The sequence below is a fragment of the Berghia stephanieae genome, chromosome 10 (assembly GCF_034508935.2).
Source record: "Berghia stephanieae isolate SIO BIC M18660-M18661 chromosome 10, UCSD_Bste_1.3, whole genome shotgun sequence".
Taxonomy (NCBI): Eukaryota; Metazoa; Mollusca; class Gastropoda; order Nudibranchia; family Aeolidiidae; genus Berghia; species Berghia stephanieae.
Genome location: NC_088369.1, coordinates 9458107 through 9473106, shown reverse-complemented (window position 1 = coordinate 9473106; position 15000 = coordinate 9458107). Strand labels below are relative to the sequence as shown.

The 15000-nt window shown below is 37.4% G+C and overlaps 2 protein-coding genes across 5 annotated transcripts in view; both read right to left on the bottom strand.

The window, feature by feature from the left end:
* LOC144956203 (stimulated by retinoic acid gene 6 protein-like) overlaps positions 1 to 15000 on the bottom strand; it is a 744310-nt gene that overhangs the window by 629317 nt on the left and 99993 nt on the right. The window lies entirely within an intron of this gene.
* Positions 12145 to 15000, bottom strand: part of LOC144980561 (inactive pancreatic lipase-related protein 1-like) — a 20224-nt gene continuing 17368 nt past the window's right edge. The window contains exon 7 of the mRNA XM_078928237.1: positions 12145 to 13334. Coding sequence (XP_078784363.1) covers positions 13153 to 13334 — 182 coding nt within the window. The 3' untranslated portion in view covers positions 12145 to 13152. The remainder of the gene's footprint in view (positions 13335 to 15000) is intronic.

Here is a 15000-nt window from a genome sequence, read left to right as displayed (position 1 = left end):
GTTAGCAACACAACACTTACTATGATGGGGGCCAATTTTTAAATTTATGATATAATTATAATGGACTTAGGTGATAATAATGAAAAATATGAGGTAATATATTATAAGAATGATAAACAAAACAGCTAATCTACACTCAAGCACTGATCACAATAATAACAATGACTATTGTTTTCACCTCTCATGACTCAGATTCTTACACTTAGAGAAGATCCTAGCCTAAGTCAACTAATTAAAACAAAAACTAAGAAATTCATATTTACTACCATATAAAGCCGCATCAACCACTGCTGAGTACAAAGCGCTATTCAGATAAGCGCTTTGGACGTAATTTTCACAACATAAGATAGACGGGGAAAGGGTGTGTGTGTTTACATTGCCTTTTCTTGTTGTTACGAGAGTGTTTCTGATTCTCAAAGTCCGAGTCACTTCAGTTGACAACATAACAATATATTAAGTAAAAATCAAATAACAATGATCATAATACTATTATTATTAGTAGTAGTGGTATTATTATATTACGATATCAGTAGTAAAATAGCGTAGATTTATACAAATCGGGACAAGCATTGATCAGGAAGATGCTTGGTTGGGAAAGTAAAACCCGCCGCTCCCCGTACTCGAGACGGCATAATAAAATCGAATAAAAATTAACAAAATAGATATTTACCTGTATGTAAAACTGTATCATCAGATAACAATGAAGTTGAAGGCATTTCTTCATCATCGGACAAGTCCTCAAAATCCGAATCAGTTGTAAAAACTGAATCAAGTTGTTCGAGAGCTTCACTTGCGGTAAACAAACGTTTCGCCATCTTGAAAACTTTACAAAGAAAGAGTGAGTGTACGTCGAGAAATGACGCGTCTTTAGCCACGCCACGCTTGTTTGAATGAAACAATCTAATTACGAAACTCATTGAAAACGATTGGACATTCATTCATGAATGAGAAAGTTATAGTCTGTTTCTAGTAAATTAGCCAATGAGCAAGCGAAGACCAGTTTGAGAAGTATAGTCTGTATCGGATATATCCGTCTTCAGGGCTAGTGTGTAGTAGCAGACAGAACGAATAAACTCGTCTTCAGGGCTGATCGAGTTAATGCTTTCACAAGACCACTCATTTTACGACGACACTGTCCCGACAAAAATATATTTCAAAGAACCAATCAAACGGACGAAACTATGACAATATGATATCCGATCAAGATCGGAGAATTTGAAAGAACCAATCAAAAATGATTTAGACTACCGGCTGCTCTGAATGACCTTGACCTATTTTTTGTGTGCGGCGCTGCTGTGCGGCTGACGCCTGAGCTATTTGCCCTTTGACCTTTGAGGGAATCAATGGACTTTTAATTGATTAAATTAATAAGTCATTAGACTCAGGAGTAAGAACAACGCGGCTCTGCGTTAGAGTCCTTGGACTGTACTGCGTAACCTCAATTTGCGCTGCGGCGCTGCGGCGCGGGTGAACCAGTCAGAACCTAATAACACCGGGATAGGATCCTTTTTAATCAGCTGTATAGCCCTATTATTACGCAATTAAACATTCGATACATCATCGATGGCAAATCGAACACTCAATAAACACACGCTCAGGTAGGTCACATGACCTTGCAATACAAAATCGAACTCAAAATACCAATCAATACAACATCGAACTCAAAAAAAACAAACCACTCTATACAACAACGAACTCAAAATACCAATCAATACATCATCGAACTCAAAACAAAATACCAATCAATACAGCATCGAACTCAAAACAATACCATTCAATACATCATCGAACTCAACATATCGATTAACAGGTAAAAAAACAATCATCCTCATCATCCGTCAAAAAACGGTTTCTAACTATTTACAACCGTATATACTACTTATGTGACTTATTGAGATCCAAACCCGCTATATAAAAACTGTCTCTATGGTCTATTCCAAGGGAAGACTGGAATAACCCTGGCAACAGTCGCAGTGCAGTACCACAAATTAAGCTAGGGCAAGGTGACTTGCTCAAGACCACACAGCGCAGCGGGTAATCGAACTCGGTAACATTCGAGTACGGAGCAAAGACCGTACCGATGAACGCTACCCAATAAGACGGATTTTACCATAATTGGATTCAATAGTCTGATGTCACGTCGCCCAGCAACAGCGAACCATTGGTTCTAAACAAAGAAAATCGGTACTTTTTATTCTTTATGCTGGCTAGAACTTTTCATATGTCATGTGATCAGAATGTATAAAAGTCAAAACAAGATTATATTTATAATGTTTTTCTCCTCTGGATACACTTTTATGCTCGTCGGAGAAATATTTCATAAGGGCGCCATTGTTCCGGTAGTTAAGAGTTTAGAGCAGTTACTAAGTTACCATGCGTCATTACGAGGGAAGTGACGTCATGACTGGGACATGAAATGGAGGTCATGACTTTGGTGTCATATGATATTAGGGGTAATGATTTTGGGGTCTTGATATTGCGGTCATGACATCAGAGTCATGACATCGAAGATTCTAGACAATAAAATGTTGAATAATTCCTTTTGAATAAAACATTATTAGGTTACAGGATAAAGAGTCGAGAGATTTGATCCGTTTTATCATGTCCTGTATTTGTAGGATAGATTTAAAAGTAAACCGACTCCTACGTGTGTCTGCTGATTGGGGATGGCATTTGATGACGAAATATCAAAAACCAGGTCATGATGATCTCCTAGATCAGGAGAAAAAGGCAATCCTATTTATAGAACTTGTCTTGACGTCATATTTCCTGTATCACATAAATACGACAATACAGTCATAGCAGTCTTGTCATTTTCTGACAAAACTAATATTGGACTCTTAACGAAATCGTACCGATCGACGAAATACGAGAAAAATGTTACCCAGATATAGCCTTCTTACATCACATCTCGACGCCATGAACGAGATCTGGGTAGTACCGATGCTGCATATCTTTGAGAGCTTTCATAAAGGACAAGGTTGACCGAACGTGACGAGTAGTTGTGTAACACCAATAGCCCTGTGGCTTGGACCACGAGGTTTTGTATGTAATGGTTACGTCACTGTCTCAACGCTCATGAATTAATTAGTAAGGCTGGTCTCGCAATCTGAAAACGAAATTTGTGTTTTAAACTCCTTTGAATCAAACGATTACAACAACTGTTCGTCTCATTGAGATGTGAAAAGTGATATAAAAATCAAGAAAATCGACCGATAAAAAAAGTTGCTTTAAAAAACTAAGATATACAAATGCAATTCTAAAAATCAAATTTATTCGGAAAACAGTTGGTTTTCAACCCATTTTTGTTTTTTTTTTTTAAAACAATGTTCCTCATTTTTCAAGCGCGTATTATCTATAGATAGTATGCGCTTGGCTAAGAAACTCACAACATTTCTATCAGGAAATATAACGGACCAACACACAAAACAATGTGTAACCTTGAACGTTTTATAGTCTGGTTAATACAGTTTAGTGAGAATTACTCATAAACATAGATGGCAAAAAAAACAATAACAAAGGCCTGAGTGACGTCAACTTCATTCCATCTATCCTTAAACCCCAGGTTTGAGAGTTTTTGCCAAGTTGTCATGCGCCGGTTATCATGGCGGACTGTGTGTCCGAACGTAGCCGTCGTGAACTTATAGACTGACTGCTGACCAAAAAATGACGTCAAAAAACAAGTCTTCGCCCACAAAAGAAAACAAATCGTGAGTTGTATTCAATAGTTCAACCAATGGGATCACTTGTTTCCTTGAGCTCTACTAACGACAACTCACTAGACGCTGCAAAAACCTTTAAAATGACGTCAAACTGTAAGTCCTAGAGGTTCTAGTGTCGGGCTGCTATAGATAGTATGCGCTTGGCGAAGAAGCTCATAACATTGCCATCCGGAAGTATAACGGACCAACACACAAAACTATGTGTAACCGTGAACTTTTATAGTCTGATTAATACAGTTTAGTGAGAATCACTCACAAACGCGGATGGCAAAATACAATAACAAATGCTTGAGTGACGTCATCTTGGTTCTATCTATAAGTTACCGATGGCAACGGTCCGAGCCATGACATTTTCCTTCTTTTCACTATTGACACTAGTGGTTCCTGTCCTCCTGCTCTATCCTCTACATCTTCTAAAAATATATCTATCTAAAAAAAATAATTTTTAATTCATTTTTTTATTATTTTTTTTTTAACGATAACCACTATGTTACTAGTGTGCATCTTGTGTGAGTGTGTCTATGTCAATATTGTATTGTTATAAATGTGTAACCAAATGACAAACTGCCACTTTTTTGGGGACAATAAAGATATTTATTATTATTATTATTATTATTATTATTATTATTATTATTATTATTATTATTATTATTATTATTATTATTATTATTATTATTATTATTGTTATTATTATTATTATTATTATTATTATTATTATTATTATTATTATTATTATTATTATTATTATTATTTTTATTATTATTATTATTCATTATTATTATTATTATTATATTATTATTATTATTATTATTATTATTATTATTATTATTATTATTATTATTATTATTATTATTTTAATTATTATTATTATTATTATTATTATTATATTATTATTATTATTATTATTATTATTATTATTATTATTATTATTTTATTATTATTATATTATTATTATTATTATTATTATTATTATTATTATTATTATTATTATTATTATTATTATTATTATTATTATTGTTATTATTATTATTATTATTATTATTGTTATTATTATTTTATATTATTATTATATTATTATTATTTATTATTATTATTTATTATTATTATTATTATTATTATTATTATTATTATTATCATATTATTATTATTATTTATTATTATTATTATTATTATATATATTAATTATTATTATTATTATTATTATTATTATTATTATTATTATTATTATTATTATATTAATTATTATTATTAATTATTATTATTATTATATCTTTATTTGTCCTTTGCTCTAAAAATAGATAGAATGAAGTTGACGTCACGCGGGTCTTCGTTCTTGCTTTTTGCCATCCACGTTTATGAGTAATTCTCGCTTTCACTGTATCATCCAGACTATAAAAGTTCATGGTTACAAAGAGTTTTGTGTGTTGGTACGTTATACTTCCGGGTGGCAATGTTGTGGGCTTCAATCCAAGCGCATACTATCTAAAAAATTCTCAGGATTTTCCTATTGCTCTTCTGTCTTTTTAAGTTTAGACGTCTAGTTGCTAAAATTTAAATCTAAAGACAACAGAAATGAGAAGATGACATTCAAAACATGCCTTTTACATAATTGGGAACAACAACAACAACAACAACAACAACAACAAACATAAGAAAAATAAACAAAAACTTTAGCTTCTTTATAGCGCAATATCCACTTAACGTGCTCAAAGCGCTTTACAAAGGGTCCTTGACCAACAGCAACACTTAACATGTAAGTCGGGACATGACGCCTGTTAGGCGATATTACATTTTTTTTTTCGGACAGAGACAACGCTGTTAACGGCCAGAAACTCATTTTACACATGAGAACGGTGAGAGATTTGAGTAAAGAGCCTTATCCAAGGACTCAATAACTATGCGCCGAATAAGGCTCGAACCCAGGACCTTCCGATCCGAAATTGAGTGTCATACCACTAGACCTCATTGGTTAGATCTTCGTCCTTGGCATTTGCCCTTTACTTTATGAAAGCTCTAGTTTATATAAAATCTCTAGAAAATTCTATACGATTACTACCATGTCTTCATTATCAATTCAATGCAACTTGAAACTTGAGTGGTCGCCGGAGATATTCTCATATTTCGTTATATCTACCATTGCATTGATAAAAGCCTTTATAGAGTCTATACATAATATACTTTCTAAATTGAGCTTTTATATAGCGCAATATATCCACTAAACGTGCTCAAATCGCTTTACAAAGGGTCCCTGGCTAACAGTAACACGTAACATAGAGAACGAGACATGACGCCTGTTGGGCGATAATACAATTTTTTTCCCGTCAGAGACAACGCTGTTAACGGCCAGGTACTCATTTTACGCCTGTGTACGATAAGAGAAAGTGAATAAAGAGTATAACTATGCGCCGAGCGAGGTTCGAACCCAGGATCTTTCGATCCGAAAGCGAGTGGCATACCACAAGACCACAAAAAGCTATATAAAAGCCCAATTTATGTAACATACCTACTTAGTTTGCACCTAGTTATCTTAATGAATTTATAAATGAGCGGCTATGTGGTCTTGTGGTATGACACTCGCTTTCGGATCAGAAGGTCCTGGGTTCGAGCCTCGCTTGGCGCATAGTTGAGTCCTTGGAAAAGGCTCTTTACTCACAGTTTCTCACCGTACTTGGGTGTAAAATGAATATCTGGCCGTTATTAACATTGTCTCTGACCGAAAAAAAAATGTATTATCGCCTAACAGGCGTCATTTCCCCGTCCTATATGTTAAGTGTTGCCGTTGGCCAGGGACCCATTGTAAAGCGCATTGAGCACATTTAATTTGGTGGATATTGCGCTATAGATAGTATGCAGATGACGTCACTCAGGCCTTTGTTATTGTTTTTGCCATCCGCGTTTGTGAGTTGTTCTCACTAAACTGTGTTAACCAGACGATAAAAGTTCATGGTTACACAGAGTTTGTGTGTTGGTCCGTTATACTTCCGGATGGCATTGTTGTGAACTCCTTGGCCAAGCGCATTCTATCTATATAAAAGCTCAATATTATTATGTATTTATGTCTATTCTAGGTGTAGAATTCTACGGTATTCATTTGACCACACTAAACTCCAAGTCCCGTCAACTGGGGTCACTTTGCCTTCAGGGGTGACTTTGCCTCTATCTCTCACTGACTCAATCCCATGACCGGATGGTCGTCGGGGGGACTTGCGTGAAGCAGAAGTTACAGTCTTCCTCCATGCCTACCTCTGTCCATTCTTTTATATTGTCCAGCCACATCTTCCTTTGGCGCCCTCTTCTGCGCTGGCCTTCGTGTCTAGTATGGTGTCCAAACAGGTTTGGACAAATTAGATTATATTTAGATTTGTAACCGTTATTTCTTTTGATGAAAAACCAAGTCCTCTAATGAAGAAAATTAAAAATTAAAATAAAAAAATTAAATAAAAAAATTGAGCTTTATATAGCGCAATATCCACTAAATGTGCTCAAAGCGCTTTACAAGGGGTCCCTGGTCAACAGGAACATTCAACATGTAGGACGGGACATGACGCCTGTTAGGTGATATTACAATTTTTCGGACAAAGACAACGCTGTTAACGGCCAGGTATTCATTTTACACCTGAGTACGGTGAGAGAATGTGAGTAAAGAGCCTTTTCCAAGGACTCAACTATGCGCCGAGCGCGAGGCTCGAACCCAGGACCTTCCGATCCGAAAGCGAGTGTCATACCACTAGACCACATAGCCGCACAAATAACAACAGCAAACAAGCCTGAGAATACTCAAAATGCTCCAAATCGGTTGAGGCAAAGTCACCCCAGTTGACGGTAATAAATAACGAATCAAATTACTTACTTTACGGTGGGAGACCGTTTTTCAACACTTGGTCCTCAGATATGGAATGACCTCCCCAAGGCTATCTGTGGCGTGTCAAGTAGTGCCGCGCTGAAGACCGGTCTAGACCGCGGTCCGACGGTCTTTTAGCTGTGAACCGAAGACCGGTCCCATAGGGGAAGATCGGCGGCGGTCCTCACTTCTTATCACCTTTCAACTAGTGCGGGGCGGTCCTTGCAAGGACCACGGTCCTACGGTCTCGCGCCATAGCCTACTACTTCCCCAGCGCAGGGTTGCCAGATTATTTTTCAACAAAATGCCAGGGGAAGACTCAAAAAATGCCAAAACACTCAAAAAGATGCCAAAGTCTGTTGACTCCCACCCCCACTAAGAAAACTACTCACTTTTGATAGACAATTTACTATCATATCCTGGTGGCTTGCGTGTTTTCTTTTCTTTTTCTTTTATTTATTTATTTTTTTTTTTTTTTGTTTTTTTTTTTTGAATTATACTAAATTTCCTGTTGGGGTAATTATTTACCTACTGACTACTAAGTGGAGTGCTAAACCACTACACCACGGTTGGATTTTAAGAATGAAAAGAAATGTGAAGATGTTTGTTTTACGCGTTTAGAAATAATTAAGAAAAGGTGTCATTTGAAGTATAATATACAAGAAAAGAAAATGCCAAATGAAAATGCCAAATGCCAAATGATTTTTCTAATGCCAAACGGTTTTCAAAAATGCCAGATTTTTGGAATCTGGCATTTAAAATGCCAAACTGGCAACCCTGCCCCAGCGATTCATTGCTTCGGTTGCCTATCTTCCACCAATCACCACCCATCCCACTTAATTAATCGCACCCACCCCCCTTTGCCATACACTAAACGACACAGACGACCATACAGGCAGACGACCACCAACCTCCACTCCGCAAACCGCCCTTTCGTGTGTGAGATGGGGGGAACAGGAGGCGCACGCCTTGGACGATTCCATTATACGGGGTAAATTTCAAAATTTACTACACCATAATGATCGCAATGACAATGATCTATGGTGAAGGCATGACCCCTCTCTCTAATGGGTTATTGTTTGAAATGTATGTGACTACTAAAGATGTGTGTGTTTGTGTGTGTGTGTGTGTGTGTGTGTGTGTGTGTGTGTCGAACCTAGCAAGTAGCAAATCCGATTTTTTGTTTTCTTTTGTCCATCTCTTGTCACCACTCCTTTCTATCGCAGTGTTGTCATTTAAAATAATACAATAATATTAAAATTTCGTTGGTGTTTTTACTAATCAAATAATATGAGTTTCATTAGTTTCTTCCTTCCAAAAAACCCAGTTATAACGTCTGAATTTTAAAAAAGTCCAATAGAATATTTGGGGACCCCGATAGCTCAGTTCATAGAGCACTCTTTATACGCAAAGGGCCAGAGATCGATCCCGGGTGCCGTCGATTTTTTTCTGAATCCCTGTCTACTCAGCAATGAATGGGTAGCTGAGCTTGTTAGATCTGGCGAAAAGTCACCATCGACCCCTCTTATTACCTCATCCACCCCCTCTTATTATAACTTCACGTCTCTCTCTTACTCTTCAATGCTCGCTGCCCTCTAATGTGTGTGTGTGGGGGGGGGGGGGGTAGGAGTTGCGTGTGTGTATCAACGCCACGAACAACTCGATCAACGCCTTGGGCGATGCCATTATCTCCGTTAATGGGGATAAATTTCAAATTTTATTAAATTATCGAAGTAACAATGAAGTACGGTGAGCAAATAAAGAATGCATCACCCCTCTTCTCTAATTAGGTTACAATTTGAAATGAGTGTGACTACTCCGTGTGTTTTACTCCTGTAGACCACGGTTTTCATCGTGTAGCGGTCTTTAACGGTTCAAGAATGAACGATCCCATGGTCTCAAAGGTCAAACCGGTTCGAATTTCCAACAGTCTCTCAGGAATGTTCAATGTCGAAAAGGACCGGTCCTAGGACGGTCCTTGTGGTCTTCATTTCCCAAGGACCGTAGGACCGTGGTCCTTAAGCTTGCCAAGGACCGCCCCGCACTAGTGTCAAGTGTAGGTGCGTTTAACTCACTCAACCCTAACACCGACGATATCCGTAGTTTACTGTGGCCTTCGTAAAGTTATGGCCTGACACTGACCAAAAAAATGACGTCAAAATGCCGGTCTTTTGCCACAAAAGAAAACAAATCGTGAGTTGTATTCCATAGTTTAACCAATGGGACCACTTTTTTCCATGAGCACTACTAACGACAACTCACTAGGCGGTGCAAAACCAAATAATGACGTCAAAATGCCAGTCCTTTTGGATTTCAGTGCCAGGCTATAACATAACGATGGCTACGAGTTTACCCAGGTTCCTTTTACCCCATGCCTATTTATTACATTTTTCTATGACAAATTATAGGCGTAGTATCAAAGCTAATATTTTGAATTTTTACATGTTAATGGTAGTTGAATAAAACTATATATGCACATGCTAATTTTTAATACATTTTTTTTCCAATTTTGAAAAGTAGCAAAAAATCTCTTGGATTGTATTATCGCCTCCACTGGCTGCCAGTCCGGGCTAGAATTGAATATAAAATAGCCCTTATCTGCTTTGGTGTATTGGAGTATTTTGTCCCTCTTTACATTCAACACTTACTCCAACCATACGTACCTCTGAGAAATCTTAGATCCCACAATTCAAAATTGTTAGCATTTCCTAAAACTAAACTTAAGTATTTTGGTGACAGGTCTCTTATAAAATTCGGACCCACGATTTGGAATGATCTCCCTCAATCTGTGAGATTCTCGAGCTCAATAGACATTTTCAAAAAAGCCCTGAAAACATATGTTTTCAGGAAATATTTACTTAATTGAATTTTAAATGTATTGTATGTGACATTTATATTGAAGATGTATTGCTGCCCTTTTATGCTCTTAATTGTTTTGATACTTTGGTTGAATTGTATTTGAATGTTGTTGTTTTTTTGTTTTTTTTGTTTTTTGTTTTTTTGTTTTTTGTTAAAGCGCTTTGAGGTTTCGACGAAAGGCGCTATATAAATATTATTATTATTATTATTATTATTATTATTATTATTATTATTATTATTATTATTATTATTATTATTATTATTATTATTATTATTATTATTATTATTATTATTGAGTGAGTTAAGTCAAAGCCAAAACATTACCTTTTTACAAAAACATATTTTTGAGTCTTTGTCAATGTTTCACATTTATTTAATATCGATTTTTTTCTAAGAGTGTCTGTGTGTTTGCGTGTGTGCGTGTGTGTGTGTGTGTGTGTGTGTGTGTGTTTTAGTGCTATTCAGATTGTCATGCCTTGTAACCGTGAAGAGCCACTAGGCCCTTGGAGCCGGATTTCATCCCGGTTTCTATGGCGTTAAACGGACAATTGCAATTGCTTTGCTATCTAAGGGATAGGACGATAGTCTATCGCAAAGTACTTTCCGACAGATCTAACAGAGCCAGCTACCCATTCGCTGCTGTGTGGACCGGGTGGGGGGGGGGGTCAGAAAAAACCTCGACTGCACCCGGGGTCGATCTCGGTCCCTTTGCGTGTGAAGCGAGTGCTCTACAAACTGAGGGGATTGAACTTCCTAAGGTCTGAGGTTCGATCCCCAGTCGAGACATGGTCATTTTTTTTTGGAATGGGTTGTTTTTTTTTCTTGTATTTTTCTTTCTTGTTTTATCTGGTGGGGGGGGGGGAGAAGTGGCCGAGTTGTTAAAGCATTGCACTGTGATCTGGAAGGTACCGTGTTCGAGCCCCGCTTCAGACACTATCGTTTGTTGTTTTTTTCTTCCTTGGGCAAGAGTATTAACCCCCAATTTGTTCACTTGGACAACATGGGTGATTCCTGTTGACATCAGACATCCTGTTTGATGGATTATCTATAGATAGTATGCGCTTGGCTAAGAAGCTCACAACATTTCCATCCGGAAGTATAACGGACCAGCACACAAAACTAGGTGTAACCATGAACGTTTATAGTCTGGTTAATACAGTTTAGTGAGAATTACTCACAAACGCGGACTGCCAAAAAAAAAAAAAAACAATAACAAAGACCTCAGTGGCGTCAACTTCATACTATCTATATTTCTTTTATGGAATGCCTAGGCCACGTGATCCTATGATGACGTGGCGGAAGGGCATAATTTTTTATTTTTTTTCATCTGGTAATCTTTCATACACATTTTTCCAGATCTTTATCTTGCACCAATGCCTGCTCCCAAATTTTTTGAGCTTTTATATAGCGCAATTTCCACTAAACGTGCTCAACGCGCTTTACAAGGAGGGGTCCCTGGTCAACAGCAACATTTAACATGTAGGACGGGACATAACCCCTGTTAGGCGATATTACAATTTTTCGGACAAAGACAACGCTGTTAACGGCCAGGTACTCATTTTACACCTGAGTACGGTGAGAGAATGTGATTAAAGAGCCTTTTCCAAGGACTCAACTATGCGCCGAACCCAGGACCATCCGATCCGAAAGCGAATGTCATACCACTAGACCACATAGCCGCACTAATTGGTCACAAATGAAATAATAAGCGAAGTTCTTGTATTTTAATATGTAAATAGTTTATTTCATTTTCTATGGTTATATATTTTATTTGTTTGCTATTTCGAAAATAATACATTATGTTCAATTCCAAGAATCTATTAATAATCCTATGATATCGACGTGTACATATTTGCAGGTCTGATAACCCAAATTGTTGTGGACTCGTTGTTGTAATTGATTTATCTGAGACCGACGCAAAATATTGTCTGTCCATTACAACAATGTTAAAATCAAGCCCGGAATGCGGAAGCTGAAGTTGTGACGTCACACCTTCTCCTCTTTCGGTTCAACATTTCTTGAAAGTGAGTAAACCAGTTCTTCGGACAATGTATAAAAAATGAATCGGTTACTTATTGAATTATAACTATTTTAGTAGAAAGATCTGTAGGCAGATTCTTAGAATTACGGAGCGTAGAAAAAAAGCGAGGATGGAGGATTTTTATTGACGACCAGCATTTATCTAGGCTAGAAAATAAGATGCCATCACTCTGAAACCAGAAGATCAGTTGCACAAGCTATGTATACAGTCCTCTGGAGGACGGGTTTCACACTTCCAAGGAGATTGGAACCGGTATGTTGACACCACACTATCAATTGTTTCCTATTTAATTGGGTTATCAAACCTGCAAATCGTGCATATCGTATGATTTTATCATTTCAAAATAACCATGATCAGCACTGCCGTACTCTGGAAAAATCCATATTTTAAAATTTGGCCAGAAAACTCGTCCTTCAAATATCGATCGAATTAAATGACCCTCATCTTGGCAACAACAAAAATAACTAAAATAAAATAAAAAACCAAAAAAAAAATAATTCTCAAACCTTCGGAAAAGTCCCAGGTTTGAGAGTTTTTATTTATTTAATTTTTTTCCAAGATAAGGGTCACTTAAATCAACAAGAAGGACAAGTTTTCTGAACAAAATTTAAAATATGGATTTTTTTGTTGTATTTTTTTTATTCAAGAGTACGGCAGAGCAGTCCTGCCGTTTCTCTAGCATTTAGCAACTAGCAGTACGGCGGTGTGCCAGTGGTTTTAGGGTAGTGATCTCCCCTGCATTCTGGGCTGGTGTGGTATCCCATGTCGCATCGGTGGTCTCCGGTAGGTGATTTGTACTGGCAGTTGTGGATGGAGTTGGTGAAGAAATCAAGACATCTGGAATGGCTGCAGGCACCGGTACTCGACTCAGCTGATTGAAAAATCAAATATATGAAGAATTTTTAATTAATTTGGGCGGGGGGGGGGGGGGGTATGCGATAGCTCAGTTGGTAGAGCACTCGCTTCACATGCAATAGAGACCGAGATCGTCCCGGGTGAAGTCGAGATTTCTTTTCTTCTGACCCCCGCCTTGTCCACCCAACAGTGATTTGGTAGCTGCTGGGTCTTTTAGATTTGGCGGAAAGTACTTTGCGATAGACTAGGTGTCCTATCCAAAGAGCAGCAAGCAATTGCTTTTGTCCTTTTCACGCAATAGAAACCGGAATAAACTCTGGCTCCGTGAGCCTAACGGCTCTGTAGGACAGAGAAACTACGCTAACTCACTCAACCCTGACACCGACTATATCCGTAGTTTATCCGGGTTACTTTTACTCCATGCTTATTTATTACATTTTTCTGAGACAAATTACAGGCGCAGTATCAAAGCTAATGTTTTATCGTTTTTACATGTTAATGGTAGTTGAATAAAACTTTCTATGTAGATACATGCTCATTTTTAATACATTTCTTCCAATTTTGAAAAGTAGCAAAATTCTTTAGGTTTGAGTGAGTTAAACTCATGTCCGTCTCAATCTGGCATTCTGTCGTATTGTGCGGCTGTGTGGTCTTGTGGTGACACTTTGCTTCGTACCGATGGCTCCTGGGTTCGAGCCTTACTATTAGAGTCACAAAGTTGAGTTATTGAAAAGACTATTTACTTACATTCTCTTACAGCACTTTAGTGTATAAATATTAATATATTGAGCTTTTTTTATATAGCGTGATATCCACTAAACTTGCTCAAAGCGTTTTAATGAGGGTCCCTGGCCAACAGCAACACTTTACATGTAGGACGGGACATGACGCATGTTAGGTGATATTACAAATTATTTTTTCGGACAGAGTCAACGCTGTTAACGGCCAGGTACTCATTTCACACCTGAATACGGTGAGAGAATGTGAGTAAAGACCCTATTCCAAGGACTCAACTATGCGCCGAGCGAGGCTCGAACCCAGGACCTTCTGATCCGAAAGCGAGTGTCATACCCCTAGACCACATAGCCTCAAGTACATTGAGTACCTGGCCGTTAACAGTGTTGTCTCTGTCCCAAAAACATGTAATACTATAATCTTTTCACCGTCGTTTTTTCTCTTTCTACATGTTAAGTGTTAAGTGTCGTAACGTCACTTCCCTCGTAATGACGCATGGTAACTTAGTAACTGGCTCTAAACTATCGGAACAATGGCGGACACCCTTATGAAATACTTCTCCGACGAGCATAAAAGCGAATCCAGAGGGGAAAAAAAACATAAATCTGATCATGTTTTGACTTTTACACATTCTGATCACAAGACATATGAAAAGTTCTAGCCAGCATGAAGAATAAAAAGTACAGATTTTCTTTGTTTAGAACCAAGATGGCCGCCGTTGCTGGGCGACGTGTTATCAGACTATTGAATCCAATTGGAACCGCTTGTAGTAAAGCGTACTTGGAGCGGATTTAGTGGATGTTGAGCAATAATGTTGTCTTGTGGTATGACATTCGCTTTTTGAGACGATATGTTGCTTGGATTATGAGTTATTAAAGTTACAATAGTTTAAAAAGTATTTTATTGGAAGCAAGACTATCGTAGGATATTTTGAGGAGGATAGAATA